Below are 18,864 nucleotides of genomic sequence, written 5' to 3' on the forward strand. Positions count from 1 at the left end.
TCTCTTTTCTATTATCCAGAACATGGTCTTGGATTTCCCTTTTAATTGTTTAATCCTTTATTTTTTTTTTTTTTTACACATTCTGTTAATTTTCAATTTACCTTTTTTTTTTCCAAAATGAAATGCTCATCTTCTCTCTTCCCCCTGGATTTGTACCTGCTTTAGGTTTACCAAGATCCTACACGTCTTATTGTTTGGTGTTTGGTTCTTATAGCCATATGTTATAATGATTACTTGATGTTATATTTAGTTTAGAGTAAGTCTTTCTTTTGAAAAGCAATGCTAAAATAACCACGTTTCATCACTTGAAAGCTTCTGCAATTCTGTTTTATTAGTGAGCCCCAGCTCCATGCTTCGTTCACTTTAATGAATGTGTAAGTTCTTAATTAGACGCTCACTGGAGGATACTTTAGCATCCCATCGGATATAATCTGTCTCTGGTAATGCAGGTAATTTGCTTCTTTTTATATTTAGCATGGGATATTTGCATTCAGTTTATTTTGTTGTTTACTATCCTGTTGCTTATTAGTACTGATGCACTGAAAAAACAAATATTTTTGTCTGGTTTCTCGTGAACATTTCTTGCACTATGAATGACACCGTGTTCTCGTTCATATTTAAAGTTCACAAATGAACTAAACAACTATTAAAGGTATTCCAGATCAGATGTTCTCTCCTCTGCAGAGCAGCAAACTTGTTTTTGCTCAAATGTATTGAAAGAATTAGTTTGTGAGGAAAACAAAAATTAGGTGGTGCAGTCAGGAATTAAAGATAAAGCCATTTCTTCCCCCCCACCCCCCCGCCCCCTGGTCTATTTTAATTAAGTTCAACATTTCTAACACCACACTGTAAAAAAAAACGGCCTCATTTTACGGTAAAAAACTGGCAGCTGAGTTGCCAGAAGTTTACCGTCTTTATACGGTAAAATTCTGGCAACCAAAACTGCCAGTTTTTTACCGTATTTCTAAAATACGGTAAAATTCTGGCAACCAAAGCTGCCAGTTTTTTACCGTATTTCTAAAATACGGTAAAATTCTGGCAACCACAGCTGCCAGTTTTTTACCGTATTTGCTAAATGCAGGATTTTACCGTATTTTAAAATACGGTAAAATTCTGGCAACCACAGCTGCCAGTTTTTTACCGTATTTTGTAAATGCAGGATTTTACCGTATTTTTAATATACGGTAAAATTCTGGCAACCACAGCTGCCAGTTTTTTACCGTATTTTGTAAATGCAGGATTTTACCGTATTTTTAAAATACGGTAAAATTCTGGCAACCACAGCTGCCAGTTTTTCACCGTATTTTGTAAATGCAGGATTTTACCGTATTTTTAAAATACGGTAAAATTCTGGCAACCACAGCTGCCAGTTTTTTACCGTATTTTGTAAATGCAGGATTTTACCGTATTTTTAATATACGGTAAAATTCTGGCAACCACAGCTGCCAGTTTTTCACCGTATTTTGTAAATGCAGGATTTTACCGTATTTTTAAAATACGGTAAAATACCGTACTTCCTAAAATATTTTAAAAAAAATAAAATGTGGTTTTGCCGTAGTAAATACGGTCATGCTGACTGAGGCATAATATCTACATGAGTGAAAAACACATCCAGACTGTATGATATATTGACATTTTATTGTAAACCCTCCCCCCCAAAAAAAACTTATGGTAAATTACTGGTCTCTGTTCCTACCAGAATTTTACCATACAAATTATAGTACAACAACCAAGGAAGTGTAACTTGTCAAGCATTTCTATACAGAAAGTTATAAAGAAAATAATTTCTAATTAAACAAAAATACAGATTACGAGTAATCCACTTAAAGAAACAATTTCTATTTAAAAAGTCAAGTTAAAAAAAGAACTGATTCTATTTTCTGTCCAGTTTCCTCACGGTATTACTGAGATCTGGAAAACAAAAACAAAACAAACAGTATGTGTCCACATAAGAGATAACATATTGTAGAAGACAAAATGGTGATAAAAGGATTCTTGTTCTGGGTTGAGAGTCACAAGTCGCTGAGATCAGACGTTGCTCAGGATGGTTGTAGTCTTCCCAGTCACAGGTTGAAATTGAGACTCGCATGTTGTCAATCGGGTGTTTCCTCTCTGCTGGAAAACAAAAAGAAAAAGTTAGAAAGATGCACTACATGAACATCTTATTCGCTTAAATGTTTGTTTCACCTTTGTTGACTTGCATATGGACACAGGTACTTCAACCAGGTGGTGTGATCATTTCTGACTGAAAATTCAGTAGTTAAACCTTTGTTTGTTGTCAACAGGTGTGATCCTCTGGTCTGCAACCAGACAAAATACACAAACAAAAAACAAATAAAAACAAATATAACTGTTTTAGGCAATTTATGAAATAGATACTCACCATTTATCTGAGTCTCATGAAGGCCAATAGGTTGTCTTCAACCATTTATGTAAGTTACATTTCCTGCAAGCTAGCAGAAACAAAGCTGTAAATGTGAACACTTTTCATACAGGCAAACAAATTGATACAGCTGAGACAATTTATGCTAGGTTAGTTTTTCTCAGTCACTTTTGGTGCATTTCTCAAGTCATTGTTGGCATTTACAAAACAGTAAGCGCATTTCTCAAAACAATTTGTAGAAACAGGAAAAATAGCATTTGTTTGCTTTCAAAATCCTTAGTTCAGCTCTTAAAATTCTGTCTGTTAACATATCAGTGACTCAAAATAATAAGTTATAGTCTCTCTATGTACAGATAAGACAGTCAAATCGATTAGTCATGAGAAGAGACTACAAAAGGATCATTTACGCCAGTGTTTCTCAACCCTGGTCCTCAACGCCCCCCTGCTCTGCATGTTTTAGATGTGCCTCTACTCCAGAACAGCTGATTCAAATGATTGGATGACAATCAAGTACTGCAGAAGCTTGTTAATCATCCAGAGATACAATTCAGGTGTGTGGCAGAAGGGAAATACCTAAACCTGCAGGACAGGGTGACGCTGAAGACCAGGATTGAGAAACACTGATTTACGCTTTTGCTATAATTTATTCATGGACCATGCCATGGTGATTCAGAAAGAAAAAGACAGAAATGCAGAGAACAAAAAAAGTAGAAAAGGAGCCACAGGACAATCTCCTCAAGGAAAACTGTACAGTGCTGTAGAAATTACATTACATTTTAATTTCCATAGTCACTTTGTTCCTTAACTCCACTGAGGAATCTTTTTTCCTCAGTGGGGTTAAGGAATGAACAGTAGGGTGGGAGGACCTCCATCAGCATCATGTTGTGGGTCTCAGCCATGTCCTGATGTTGGACTGATGGAAACTGGCAGATGTCCTCAGCCTCTTCTGACTCTTCTTCTGCTTTCCTCCCAACTATTTCCTCCTCAGCCTCACTCCTCTTCTTCTCTCTGGCTGTTCACTCTGCCCAGATACTTGTTCATCAGTTCTCAGACATGTAACATTGTGTTGTGTTCTGACTATATAGAGCATAATGTTGCCAACTGATGGTTCACAAGATGCACCTCCAATCTGTTTCAGAAAACTGGTTGATCGTTGGTTGAGCTAATGGTTCATACACTGACCTGTTAGAGAAACTCAGGACTCACTTGGGAGCAATTTACCAATTCAGGACAGATTTAGAAAATAATAGAATATAAATTAATTAATATATGATTCACATTATGACAACTTTAAGACTTATGCATGTTAAGACTTACACAATGAACTGATGCTATTTTGGAAGTTGAGAATTCAACACAGACACGTTGTTGTCCTGTTGTCCTCATTTTCTGTATACACCCTTTATCCTCCGGGTCAAAATGACCCGTCTTCAATAAACCCCCAATATAAGCAGCTTAATTGAATTTTAAACACCAAATTCTATCTTGTATATTGTCACTCACCACAAAATGTGTGAATACTTGACTTTTCCCTCTCCACTTGAATTTCTATAGCTTAAGAAAAAAAATGTGCAAAATGAGTTTCGAATGCATTTTTATTCATCACAGTGACTAATTTTCTTTTACTTTTCTCCAGTGAACAAGAGGATGTACAATACAAAAATATGAAAAATAACATAACCCATTCAACTAATTGGCACATGTAGGGCAGTATGCAAGTGCACAGCCTTTGCAGATATATTTCTTACACCTGCAGCACACAGTATGTGTTTTACAGTCTGAGGGCAGAACTGACATCTCTTCCTCTTACTTGGCTTAGCTGAGGAAGTGGCTGTGGTAGATGGATCCTCAGGTTGATCAGGAGCTGCTGCACTCTGAATAGCTTTCACAACTGCTGCTGAGGCTTCTGTGTGGGGGACATGCTTCCTTCTTTCAATGAGTGGAGTTACAAGTGCCTTTCCTAGCTGCTCCAGGAACACCCTCTTCTTGTTGTGCTTATGAGACATCCAGGTTGGGTTGATCTCTATCCAAATCACAAAGGCATTGTAGGAGGACACATCAATGATGTTGTGGAAGATGACCAGGGGCCAGCGGGCAGTCATTCTTCTGCAGCTATATGCTCCAATCACCTTATCTAGGTTGTCCACACCTCCTTTGTTTCGGTTTTATTCCAGGATGATGATTGGCTTCCTGTCCTCACGGTCACTAATGTCGCCGTCTTTGTGCAGTGTGCTCAGAAGAACTACATTCTTGTTTTTCTTTGGGAGGTAGGAAACTAGAGTGGTGGTGGGTGTGAAGGCAAACTTTGAGGAGAAGACCTCTCTCTCCTTTGACCCAAGCAGTGCAGGTGGGAGCTCAGGCTTGTTCTTTTGAACTGTACCAACCATGGTGATCTTCCTCTTCAGGAGCTGCTGTCCGAGTTCATAAGAGTTGAAGAAATTGTCACATGTCACATTGTGACCCCTCAGTCCCTCTGTCACATCAAGCACAACTCGCAACCCCTGGTTCTTCTCTGGGCATCCACTGGTTGACTTCCCAGTATAGACTTGCATTTTCCAAGCATAGCTTGATTCAGAAGCCACCCATGACTTGATCCCATATTTTGCTGGCTTGCTGGGCATATACTGCCGGAAAGGACAACAACCTTTGGACAAAAGACATTAGCATCAGTGATTAGTATCAGTGTCACAGAAAACAGTCAAAGAAATCAATAGTGAAAATCACTTTTATTACAAATATGAAAACAGATTACCTCTAAATGGAACCAGTTGCTCATCCACTGTTACATCAGGCTCTGGATTGTAGAGGTAGGGCAACCGCTCCACCCACTTGTCCCATACCTCTCTTATGGCTGCAAGTTTGTCTGTCATACGTCTTGCTGGTCTTGATTCACGGTCATCAAATCGCATCAGTCTTGAGTAGGTGTGAAAGAGTTTGACTGGCATTGTGGCTCGGAAAATTGGCCTTCCACTCTCTGCTCACTTCTGCTACTGATTGATCTGAGACACAACTAAAACTTTGTAACATTTTATGGTTTGTAAATAACTCTGTGACCTTGATTTCAACTCCATTTGCCTCACGGGTCATTTTGACCTGAAGACCATCTTTGTACCTTTTTTTGTACAGCTTACATGGAAATGAGAATAAAAGCAACACTGAACTTTTTCTATTGTCTGGGCCAATCTAGGAAAAGTCTTAAAATCTCAAGTTAAAAAAATTACATTTAGGGGATTTTTTGGGGGGGGGGGGGTTTAACACAGTGGCGGGTCATTTTGACCCGAGGACAACAGGAGGGTTAACATATTTTGATCAAGACGATAAAAGCAAATTACAATTATAAAAGCATAGAAGTGTACATAACCAGCTACATGATGTACAAAAGCAAAACTTGCAAAACTAATTTTTTTGATGTGCAGAAGTGACACAGTAATTTGAAGATTGAACAGGTAGTTTTAAGAATTTCAATTCTGTTCTGAGAGATGCACCCAAACTGAGAAAAGCTGTAAAATATTAATATTTAAATTCTCTTATCTTCAAATCCTTCAACTGTCATGGACCCAGTGACTTTAGTGCAAGTATTTTGGGTGTGAGAGTCAAGAGGTCAAAGGAAAATATTAAATAATATCTCTGATGCCAAGCTTTATACTTCTAAGTATTACCAAAGTATTGAAACAAAAGCTAACATGTTCTTCAGAGATTTAACTTGCATGCATGAACATTTCACACTCAAAGTAATTCAAATTAATTATTGAACCAAACTTGGAAAAAGTTGCTTCTGCCATTAACAATAACTTTAAGCACATGTAGTCTGAAGTAGACCAGAAATATAATCTATGCAGCCGTTCCTACAGAAACATTAATGGAAGTGTTGCATCTGTGAAGATTAAATGTTCCATATAGTAAAAATATCTAGCTGCAGTGCATGTACATAAACAGCATGGCTCAGAAACTACACATTTCTTTGTCAGTTGGTTAAAGTTAGCTAACTTCAGTTGAAACCGTGAAAGGGACTCACCTGTGATGTGTTGCCCTTCTCCTCCTGAACGTGCAAAAATAGCAGAAATTTGATTTCAAAGACAGTAGCAGCATCTTGACAAGGACCAGGCCTACTGGGCTCTCAGCACCCTAGTTAGCAACCTTAGTTAGCACAGTGACTTTACTGTGTTGAGTTCAGGACACCACTACAGGAACAGAGTTAAAAGAATCTTGCTGCTGATGCTGAAGGATCAAGCAGCAATGCAAACTAGATAATTATTTGTTTACATGACAAATAACAGTCTCCATTTACTGTAAACCCTACTATTTATCACAATAACAAAATGAAAAACTCTCTAGACCAGGGGTCCCCAAACTACGGCCTGCGTCATTTGGTCTGGCAATGCCGGATCTGGCCCGCCTCCTCATACCAGAGAGCATTCAGTGTATTTTTTCATATATTGTATTTTCTGGTTTGTGGATTTCTCTTCAACCACCAGGGGGCTCTTGAGCAGATGTTAAACTAACTTTCCCTCAAATATATACTAGTCAGTCCCAGTCACCGTTTCACTCACGGTTTTTTCCATTTCCATTCTGGGTAAAAATCTATCTAAAAGCGACCGCGAATGTGTCGTAGTCAGCAACCCCCCCCCCCCCCCCCCCCCGTCGACAGTTTCAAAGACAGAACAGCCCCCCCCCCCCCCCCCCCGCCGACAATAAGTTTCTAAGGTATCTTTCTCCAAAAACTAAGACCGGCCCCCGAGCAGAGAAAGGAACAGCTATGTGGCCCTCGCAGGAAAAAGTTTGGGGACCCCTGCTCTAGACTATTCTCTACTAATAGCACAATATTTAAAACCAAGTGTGGGATTTGTGAAACTTCAATGATGGGTGACTTTACAACTTGTATGATTTTGGATAACACTAGAATTGTTCTTTATTGAAGTTTCACAAATCAGATAAAGGTTTTACAAATCCCACACTTGGTTTTAAATATTCTGATATGAGTTGAGAATAATCTAGTCCAGATTTGAAGAGTCTAGGTGTTGTAGTTTTTTAGCTAGAGTAAATTAAAGATGCTGATTGCAGTGAAAAATTAGGTGGAATTGCCCTTTAGCCATTTCCCAAATTGGAAGCAGCAATTGGAAACCAACTTCAGCTTCATTCAAGCAAGAGGGGCTAACATACAGTTCTCTTAATGTTAATGATCAAATGCTCTCATAAATGATGGTGGCGTTGGCTGTAGGAGTTTGCTTTGCAATCGGTGGATCGCCAGATCGATGCCTGGTCTACTGCTGAGATTTCAGTTTGGTGTATTAAAGGCATTATTAAAAAAGAAACCAAAATATCACACCAGCATTCTGTTCTTTGTAAAAAATTATTTTGCAGTCTTGTTTACGCTTTTACATTGTAGATCTAAACATCAGCAAAATTTGTAATTTTGGCTGATTGCTACTGTTAAGTTTAGGGTAATTAACTGCTGGCAATATTACAATTTTTTAAGAACTTTACAATTACTTATATTTTTACACTATATTTCTGTATTTTCTACATTCGTGACTGTCACAATTATTTAGGATATATGTTTATTCAGTTATGATAATGCCATGTATTTTCTACGGCAGTATAATGCTGTGAATATTCTGGTCAGTAACTGCTGGCATTTTACAATTTTTTACCGTAAATTTACTGACTTACAGTGCAATTTTGTATGGGTTTCAATGATTGTCATATTTATTGATAGCCAAAAGAATCATTAGTTGCAGTCCTGGCTGAGATATTAATGGAGCATCTAAATTAAATGAATCTACAATTTTAAAATAAATAATACAAGTCACTCTTCTCTCATTTTACTGAACTAAAGGAACAGCCTCTCACAATGATGGAAAAAAAAGTAGCTGTTGTCTTGAACTTGTCTACATATTCAGGCATTTATAATTACCGCAAAACATACAGCAAGCCTGTTAAAATAAATTCAATAGATCCTAAAACTAAGAAATATGAAAACTAAATGTAAATTCTATCCATCCAGATTGCAAACCATATTCTTGCAGTGAAATTTGTATTCTGCTCTATAAGTGGTGTGTAAGAAATCAGAATTTACATTTCTGCTGGACTATTATGTCCATTTTAATATGTCCCTCTCCATTCATGATCTGCGATTTCAGAGATTAGGGTAAGGACCCTTGGGTTCACTGACACGTTCTTCTTATTCTTCTTGGTTTCAACTTTTGTCCCCCGGTCTGGATTGATGTTTAGGAAGCACCTATTCAATACATGAAAATCAACCACTGTAATGAAATATGACTTCATCTAAATGAGGGAAGGAAAACAAAAGAATATTACCTCTGAATGAAATCAAGTGTGGAGGCCAGATGAGTCGGATAATGAATGTTGAAGCAAAAGTAACTTGCTAACATTAGACATATAGCGGATGTGAAGGTTGGTATTTGGTCATTCACAACATTGCCGTCAATGCCAAGCATAAAATTCTTGGAAGTATAACAGGAGGTTCCTGACAAAAAATATTCCAGAAAACAATTAGTCTTATACAAACTTTAACCAGTGTAATATTTCTTTCTTAAAATTACTCAGTGAATATTCATATTTACTTACCACATACAATCAAGCATGGTGTGACAGGCAAGTTGTCCACTTTTACTTCTCCTGCTAGGCATGTCTCATCTACATAGTGGAAGAGGGTTTCCTCTTTGTCATTGAAATGAGACAGAAGGAGGAGGACAAGATCTTTCAACTCTTTAGAGCAGCCCTGGACCTGTCCTCTCAGAATATCCAGGTTTCGGACAGTTTGAAGAACTCGTTTAATTTTGTGGGCCGAGACAGTCCTTAAGTAGTCCAGAAGTCTTTTACCCTTTTTTTCGAGATTTTTATGGAAAGTCTCTAGTAGATTTACTCCAGTAAGCTCCTGGAAGTGGATCGTCATACCAATTTCCTGAAACAGGAAGGGCCACTCCTTCACCATAATTTGTAGGTCTTTTCCCTGGTTTATTTCTTTCCTTTGAGTGTAGTAGGTTCTCTGCATAAGATCTCTTATCTCGTCCGAATTTAAGTTATTTTCTTCACTTAGCATTTTCAATTTGACTTTTTTCTCTTTCTGTGTCTCTGCTGTCTCCTGGATTGGCATGACTTCCATGTCCCACTTTATACAACCGTAAATGTCCTGAACAGCTGCATTTTGCTCTGGTGGGACTGTGCCATCTTCATCTAACATGTTTTTACGCTTCCTTATTTTTGGTTTTGAAACCCGTCTCAAATTTTCTATACGATTTTGTAGTTGCTTGACGAGTGAATAATACCCTGGGCCCACTATATCACCTTCAATAATATCTTGGAGTGAAAGTGGATATTTTGCTATCAATTTTTTCGCCACTTCTGTGGTTTCTTGCTTGCGAGGAGAAGCACACACCTCCATCATTGAAGCAACAACAATCCGAATCATTTCTCTTCGAAGGTGGGGTTTCGGCCTTGCCTCATTCTCAAAACACTCAATCAAGTTCTCTGGAAACCTGTTCCAAGGAATTTGAAAAGTGTCAACCCAATCTACTGGCGTGGAATGTATAGAAAATGAAGAGGCAGACGATGTGCTGGTTGTAGAAGGAGATGACAACGACAGAGATGGCTCACTGGAAATTCCACTGGTCTGTGCTATATGATAAAAGGTATATAGTAATGAACAAAAGGTAAAGATAGGCTGCTATATCTCTGTAATAATGTACCTACTGGTTTGTTTCGAAGCTTTCAGTAACTTCCTTGCTTGAATTGGTGTTAGTACAGATCTCAGATCATTTTCATTAATATACTGAAAATCTTCATTGGTCTCCACCCCCAAAGATTCTAGTGTGTCCTCCAAAGTCTGTAGAGTTGAGACTGGGAGATCTGCCAACCCCTCATAAATAACCCTGCGTGTGAGGCTTCGGGAGTCATCATCCATATCTGAGAACAAAACAGTTAAAGAACTCCAGTTAACACAAAAATAACAACCTAAGACTTCTTCCAAAACATCATTAGTATGGCGGTGTCCAAACCTTCTGTCCTAAGGTGCAAAATATTGAAGTTGAAAGAAGTGAAGGGCCAAAGAAAAAAAGTGATAGAAAAAAAGAGGCTAAAAAGAAAAACTAATCAGTTTTTCTTACTCAACTGAGAAAAAGTGATCCACTATGGACATTTTAAAGGTCTCCAAAATTGAATAAATTCATTCAAAGTAAATCTGGGTGCAGCAGGGCTTGCTGGATACATGTGGTCCTCACAAGAGAATGCAAAAAGTTTTGATACTTTAAACTTTTAAATGTGTAGGCAATGTTTTGTGGTAATAGTTAATGTTTTCTGCATTCATTTTGCCTTAATTAAAACTAAAGACTCCATCAGTCATGCTGGATTAGTAAAACTGTTTCATTAGGGGATTATCGTCATTGGCAAAAGATAAAAGAAAAGAAAAACAGTCAAAAGGCTGCAAATGGGTCCTGGACTTAACTTTTCAAAACCCCGGTTTAATGTGACAGCACACTGTGTTTCAGTGGAACCATTTTGTTTCCATTCTTTATGTAAGATGGTAATGGATAGAAATCTATCAAGTCACAGATGTTTAGACACTGCATCTTTTCATCATCTTTCCTAACAGAGTACATGTGATACTCGGGAAGGAATTCTGCTATATACACCGAGACCAGAACATGGACAGTTTCATTATTTATCAATATAAGCTGTAGTTCACCAAACTCCACTGCCTCCATGCTCCCTGTTACAAGAAATTGGCCTTTTTTGTAAGACGTTCCCTTGTAGAGTATTTCAAATGAGACATTTGTGTTGGTCTCAGTGAAGTCAAACTGCCTAACTGCATCTTGAATTGATTTACTGTATAATGTTGAGTAAAAAGGAGAACCAGACTTAATCTGTAAGATAGTCTGACCGCTTTGGCCTGCTGAAACATAAGCCTGCAACATCTGATGTCTTTCAGAGAGGGTGAGGCAGAGATTTTTGAAATTCTTCAAATGTCTAGCACACCTCTTGAAATAACTGTGCTTACTTTCAAAACGCATTGTCCATAGTCTAATCAAGGGTCCAAATTTTATAATCAGAGCTGGATAGTGGCGTAAATAATGGTGCTTTGGTTTTAGATTACATTGTGGGAAAAGCGCTTTTCTTGTCTCCAAATACTCTTGAATAACAACGTCAAGATATGCAATCTGAGCCAAAGAAATTTTCTGAGCACATATCAACTCTACAGTATCTTTCAGCTGGAGAGTCAACTGCCACACATCATCTGCTGTATCTTGTACTTTGTCGCCAATAATGAGGGGCAACAGCCTTAGAAGGTTCCAGTTCTGCGTAGCCTGTCCTGAGAGCTTTGCTGCGTTATAAGTGACTTCACACGGCTTCGAGGAGGCATCAGAGTCACAATATTTGAACTGTTTAATGCGCCTGTTCAAAGTGGAGTAAGTGAACCATCCCTTTTTCTTAATTAAATATTTCAGGTACAATGCCAGGTCATAAGATACAATTCCCTCAAAGAGGTCATGACCTAGACAAGGAGGTAAACCTGGAAGACAGACATGAAAGTATTTCAAAGAATTAAATATTGACCTGAACTTTACACCTTCTACGTCCGGTTCCTCAGCTGTCTGGAGTTCATCAAGAGCAGAGTTGTACCTCTCAATAGTGCGGAGTGGTCCACACACATTTGGGTCCTCACCCTGAAATTCTGATCGGGTTATTAAGCAGTATCTGCAGAAATGCTGTGTGCGACTGAAATTTTCAGAGAACCCACCAATGCAATGTGAGCCTAGATTATCTCCAGCAATGCAAAATACAGTTCCTTTAACTACCGTTTCATCAACCATTACAATCCCATTTTCCTCCAACAGCCTCAGGTCTTCTAGTAACTCAGAAAGAACTTTAGAATGCCCAAATTCCTTGAAATCTTTTTCCTTGCACAATAAAACCAGTGACATGTGGTCTGTGTCAGACCGTACATGAAGTGGCAAGTTGGCAACAGACACATACACGGCTAATATCTTATGTCTCGTCTTTGCTGAGCCTAAAGGATTAACCACTTCAAATGCATCTTGGTACAGTATTAGCTTGAGACATGATGGATTCTCCACAAAAAAGTTGTTGAATTTGTATATCTGACCATCATTAATGTCACTTAAAATGTCTGAAGGAGACTCAGACGTGTGCTGCCTTGATTTCTTCCACAGATCAGACTCCAACAAACATTTCAAAGTCTTCCTCAGAGGAACATAGTAGGCAAACCTATCTGTTCTGTTTTCATCTCTTCCTAAAAATATTTTCTTAGGCTCAACATAGTTGAAGTTTTTTTTGAAGGTTTGCACTCTTGAGTGTGCTGTCCTCATCGGCCCAGTATGGCATATAGAGAATAGATCAGATCCCTTGACAGACTCACAAATGTTGGTGATGTCTTCATCTGATAATGGTGTCTCATTTTTTAGCAGTGACCAAAGTTTGCTCAAACAGTATGTCTGGCCCAACTCGTGTATATTTTGTATCTCCTCAACAATATTCTGGATGGTTGAAGCTGGTAATAGAAACTGCCCTTGCAATTTCAAGTAAAATAGAGAGACATTTCTAAAAAAAAGATCACTGAAATCCTCAGTAATATCATTATCACTTTCATTTGGAGCTGTCTGTAAAATAATCTCATTTCCTTGCGACTCGATGTTATCTGGATCATTGTGAACAGATAATGACTGAGAACCAGAACATTTGTATGAGTCATGGATATTATCTGCAAGATCTCTGTGTTTCCGGGAAATGTGGGCAGTAAACGAGGACTTCACATGAAAAACTTTTTTGCATCCTCTGAAAGGACAATTCACAACACGCCCTTCCACAATATGATGCTTCAAGTGAGCTATTAGAGCCTTAGTAGTTTGACACTGGTGGTCACACAATGCCAACGAGCATTTAAAGTCGGTAACAACCGTTCCGACGCTACTAGGACCAGAGGTGTTGTGTTTCCGATAAAAATGAGCCTTCAACGCTTCATAACGCAAGAACGTGTCTTTGCAACCAGCAGCAGCGCATTTAAATAAACATCGCGGCTCATTTCGATGTAGCTTACAATGAAGTAAATAAAGTCTTAATGTTTTAGCCAAATTGCCACAGAAATTGCAAGTAAACATTTCCTTTGTAGATTAGTAAATTAGGGTTTAATCGGAGCAGGTCCTTACCTGGAAACGGCACGGGGCAGAACCTGAGAGGTGTCTTATTCCCTTTGAGTAAGACAGAGAGCAGCGGTTTTCTGCTCCGGAAGTGGCAGACACGTGATTTATCTCTTATATATTTATTTATTTAATAGGTTATTTCAAAATGCTGTGCTATTTTAAATTTTAAAAATATGTATTTCATTTCGTAATAAAAATAAAATGAAATATATTTTAATTATTTTTTTCAGCACTGTTAACTTGCGTTTGGAACATGCGCACTTCACAAAAGACCCCGTTTAAGAAAGTGGGAGGAGTGAAAATTCTAAGGAAGTTAATAAGGGTAAACACAGTTGCGCAACCACACATTTTTCAGGTGGACGCGAAAACATAAATCGGCGCCCCACCCCCGTCAGAGGAAGGAGCGCTGTCTTGGGGGGCGGGGTGAAGGAGCGATGCTCACTCGCTCAACCCCCCCAGCCCCGAGGCAACGATACGTTCTCATTGTATGAAGAGGGTTACAATTAGATGTTTTGGAATTCTCGGGCTATTATATTTTCAAATCTTATTGTTTTTCACCAGTTTTTTTCCGTTTTATCTATAATTTCAGCCCTCACACCAGTCATTAATACAAGGACATTTGTGCTGCACTTCACTTTAATGCCAACAGGATCCTGTCAGGTGCTAATGTACAGGAGATGTGCCAAGTAGTTGGATCTGAATCTTTCACTCGAGTTGAAGGAAAATAGCACACTGGTGCTTGTCTGCACTTCTCCTTCAGAATACCTGGGTTCGATCGTCGGCACGTGGTCAAGATTAAATCTCTTCTGTTTTTGTCCTATGTTCTTGGTATTAAAGACAACTACGTCCTTATGTAAATTATATTCCGGACCTTTTTAGACAAGAGACCTCCCACCGTCAGACTGCATCATAACTAAACCGCAGTTAACATATCAAGCAACTTGGGTAATCGATTGCAACCGCTGTCCCGCTTGTGCTTAAATACTCAACAGAAAATGGAGAACTCTGTGTTTATGTAAGGATTGACGGTACATGTAAATTCTGTTAGTGGTGTAATATTTACGCACGATTTGATTGTTTTGAACGACACATTTTCATGGACACTAGGACTCAAGTCTCAGTGAGTGTAATGCTCTTCACACACTGTAGCTGCTATTATTCTATTTCTTTTTATTTAATCGGCGAATGAACAAAACACTGCGTATGGTCCTTACTCTGTTTATAAAACATGTCATGGGGACACATGAAGATGAGTGGGGAGGAGCGATCTTGTACGGGTGACGTCACTCAGAAACAATTCTCTGTTAGCCTAAACATGCAGTACCCTTGCGGTGGCTCAGAAGTAACACACAACAGAGAAGGTTCTTGACGCTGTAGTCACAGGTTCGAGTTTAGGTCTCACCACCCAAGATGCATGTCTTCACCCTCCCTCATTACCATTTACTGGTCCTATCAGACCACGTTCAATGAACGGTCACTAGAGCTTCTATTTATCTTAGAAATGTTGACTAGAACAGGATTCCCGAGGTAGGGAGTCGAAAGATGAAAATCATTGTGATGTGACCCCTGAAAGATATGGACAGTGGCGCAAAAAGTGGGTATGCAGTGTATGCAACGCATAGGGGCGCAGCATCCACCTGAATAATGTGCAGTTGCGCCACTGGGTATGGAGAACCTTATGAGTAAAAAGAGAAAGCTTGAATGAATAACTATGAATAAATATATTAATATTTCCCAATAAATGATTAAATAATGAAAGCAATTATTTTGCTAAGCAACTGTGTTGCATTGTTTTAAAATGCTTATGATTGAGTCACCCTATAACTATTTACTAAATACAATATATAGATTTATAAGCAGAACATTTTGAGAACCCCTGCACTACAAGTCAATAGAAGAGAGTAATATATTTTAAGATGTATTTGTAGAAATCAATTATTGTAATGTAGTTCTATGCAACATTTTGCTGATTAACTTCAACAAACTTTGTAATTTGGGAAATTAGTACCATTGATTATTAATTACTGGTAAAGAATACAATTTTTCTATGGATTTTACCATTTCTATTATTTTTACAATCCTTTTTTTTATTGCTCATGACTGTCAAAAATTCATGATATATATGTGTATTGACTTACGGTAGTTCCATGTAATTTCTACGGTAATGCAATGTTTTTGGATACGACGGTCAAAAACTGTTGGTCTTTTACCATTTCTTACCATAAATTTACTGACTTTCTTTGCAGTTTCGACTTACGGTAGTTCCATGTAATTTCTACGGTAATGCAATGTTTTTGGGTACGACGGTCAAAAACTGTTGGTCTTTTACCATTTCTTACCGTAGATTTACTGACTTTCTTTGCAGTTTCGACTTACGGTAGTTCCATGTAATTTCTACGGTAATGCAATGTTTTTGGATACGACGGTCAAAAACTGTTGGTTTTTTACAGTTTTTTACCGTAAATTTACTGACTTTTTTTACAGTGCACCAATAATTTATGTCTGAAATTCATAATTACTGGTGGCATTAAATCACTTAAATCACACATTTAGATACACATTCTGACAAAGTACAGCACAATCTGGATCTCAGGGTAAATACATTATTTGAAGGACTGGCTGTTAGAAGAAAACTATGAGAATGTTAAGAGACAACAGGGAGAACACCAAGAGAGAGAGGGGGGAGGTCTTAAGGAGAGAATCTTCTGCAGGAGAAATTGTGTCTCAGATTAAGAGTGAGGCGATGCTCCAGTGGAGAGGATTAGGTCTGCAAAACAGAAGCAACTCTTGCAGAGGACAATTCGGCAACATGAAAAACGCACTGCCACGTGCCCACCCAGAAATTCACATGTAGCAAAATTCAAGAAAGGGGAGAAAAGAAAAAAAGACACCAATGTAAAGCAACAAGAGAGTTCAATACATAAACCCTTCAAGGTAAATTGGAAACTCTGGAGCAAAAGCACATCCTGCTTTTGGAAGTATTTAATTATGTTATTGCAATCATTCAGAAAACAACAACAACAAAAAAAAAAAACAGAAGAATTGCTAAATGCAGAAATGTTTTGTATAAATTGTCATGAAATGTAGAATAAATAAAGAACAGGATAAGATGCCTTAACAAAACTTAAATTTGAGGTTGACATCCTGCTCTCCTTGGCTCTATAATCCCCATTCTCTGACTGGGCTGCTCAGTATACGCACCAAGAGCCTTACTCCCATAAGACCAATCTCTCTGACATCTGGGCCACTGCCTTTCTCTGGGCTCTAGACAGATGTTTGGATGATTGTTAAGCTCCCAGGGTTCTTAAGAGAGAGGAAGTGAGAGTTGCTCTTGGTTTGACAGCACTCTCAGAACAGCTCTGTGGCAATCACTCATGTAATCACGATGTAGGGTTTGTACAGATGGGGTTCTTTACAGTAGTTTCAAATCCAAAGGCACTCGAGTCACCCAGACCACTAGTATCACTTTGTTTCCAACAGTTAATTTTCTTTGTATTCAAACTGAGAGAGTCGATTCATTTCCATCTTTCACGTTACACGTTTGAGACCAAAACCCCGACCACTGTTCATCCTATATACTAGGCAGCTGGTGGCAGGCGAACAAGACAAAACTTAGCAACAGCTCTTTACTTTGACTAACTTTTCATTCTGTCTGGTTCAGCTTATCAGTTCTGTTTACACAAACACATTATCCAAAACTGATCACCTGACTAAATCTGAATTTTATTTATGTTCAGCCCTAAGTAGAACAGCCTATGGCAAGAGCTGTGAGAACATATTTGCCTCCTGATAGATTTTTTTTTGTTTTTTTCCCAAAGACATAACCTTACTTAATGCAGAATGCTTTTTCCAAATGATGATTCAGTGTATCAAGGTAGAAATCTCTCCAAACAAACCTGGCCCTATGAAAAACGAATTGCCCCAAAACCTAGAGACTACTCATGCCACCCTCAGCAACGACATCAAGCTTTTATGCTAACTAGCAACATGTCTTTTCCATCCTCGTTGGAGTGTTTTTTGCCAATGACTGTTTGCACAGATGCTTAAATACATTGGAGAGTTTGGCCTGGCTACAGCAACCCAATGAGATTTAATTCCAGACATTGACTATGCCACTTCAAAGCTTTTATTTTGTTTCGTTTGTTTAAACATTCAGAGATTGCTGATGTTGGTGTGTATCAGATAATTATCCTGCTGCACACTCCAGGTCAAATTACCACTTCTTAAATTTTCGGTCCAGCAATCCGCAAAAAAGTGGACACAAAAAAACACCACTCAGATTGTGTCTGTGTAATCCTTAACCTGTTATATTTTGCATGCCGATGTTTTCTAGATCACATATTCTCCATTTTATACACACCAGTATAAGTGTTTTCCATTTTTGTTGAATACATTTTCTCCTGTTTTTTTTTTTTATTTTTTATTTTTTAGTTTGTTCAAAAGAAAAGTGTTACCTACAGACCGACATTCCTCACCTCATTCATAGATCGAACATCCACAATTCAATTTAATCATGTTCTTCGGACCTAATTCTTCTTGGATAACCACACTTTTTAAATGCTTTGTCAATGGCTGCCAGCGGATGCAGGTAGCAGTCTTATATTAAGGTGAAATGTTGGTGTCCTGAGCCCACCTTTTTTACCCAATAATGTCCAGTTGTCTCCATATAATGATTATGATGTAGTTTGATTGGTGGATTAAACACTTATCCCTCCCCTCTACCCACCTTATTGATTTTTCTTCCCCCCCCCCAGCGTGCCTCAGCTACCCACCCACCCCCCTTAAAGGTGAGGTGGATTCATGGCCTGATAAATAGCAGAGGATTGATTCGTATTTAATTAACAATTTGTAGGAGACTCTCTCTCTCTTTCACCTCTCTACTCCCTATTCCACCCCTCTCTTCCTCCCTCTATAAGGTCTCGGACGGCTTGTGAGACAAGCAATGAGCGGAGGAAAGGTGATGCATGGATAATTTATAGTCTGATCGATAAGTCCTGGCCTAACATCTACAACGCCTGAATATGGGGGCCGGAAGGAGTGTCAGGGTCCACAAATGGGGAAGAGGGTGAACAGCAAAGAAGACAACAGTGACAAAAACTGGGAAGACTGATCAAGTGTCGCAGTGAGTGAAAAGGCAGAACAGTGCAGACAAAAACACCCCCCACCCCCCTGAAATCTAAAGGAAACAATGGCTTGCATCCTGTTTGTAAAAACTTTCCTCCTGCAAGGCAACACAGCTACCAACTGTACCACCATGCAGCCTGCAGGCGGCATGCTGTCGTAAAATCGGGACACTGTCCATGA

The 18,864-nt window shown here is 38.6% G+C and overlaps 1 protein-coding gene across 1 annotated transcript; it reads right to left on the reverse strand.

Annotated features, from left to right (window-relative positions):
• Positions 1-8,189: 8,189 nt before the first annotated feature.
• Positions 8,190-10,902, reverse strand: LOC148155990 (uncharacterized). Its single transcript, XM_088010920.1, has 3 exons — positions 8,972-10,902; positions 8,702-8,870; positions 8,190-8,621 (listed from the first exon to the last, which is right to left on the reverse strand). Exons 1-3 carry the CDS (start codon positions 9,813-9,815, stop codon positions 8,486-8,488), a joined length of 1,149 nt encoding a protein of 382 aa, XP_087867046.1. The 5' UTR covers positions 9,816-10,902; the 3' UTR covers positions 8,190-8,485.
• Positions 10,903-18,864: the final 7,962 nt, after the last annotated feature.

Source organism: Poecilia mexicana, unplaced genomic scaffold (genome assembly GCF_051168715.1).
Source record: "Poecilia mexicana isolate PSO_F unplaced genomic scaffold, ASM5116871v1 scaffold_12, whole genome shotgun sequence".
NCBI lineage: Eukaryota > Metazoa > Chordata > Actinopteri > Cyprinodontiformes > Poeciliidae > Poecilia > Poecilia mexicana.

What these genes read in the sequence shown, in the direction of transcription:
- LOC148155990 (XM_088010920.1), bottom strand. Translation starts at nt 9,815, where the DNA reads ATGATTCGGATTGTTGTTGCTTCAATGATGGAGGTGTGTGCTTCTCCT. An exon ending in ACCATGCTTGATTGTATGTG is followed by an intron (nt 8,871 to 8,971) that starts GTAAGTAAATAT and finishes ATTTTTTGTCAG; the next exon opens with GAACCTCCTGTTATACTTCC. An exon ending in ACACTTGATTTCATTCAGAG is followed by an intron (nt 8,622 to 8,701) that starts GTAATATTCTTT and finishes TGTATTGAATAG; the next exon opens with GTGCTTCCTAAACATCAATC.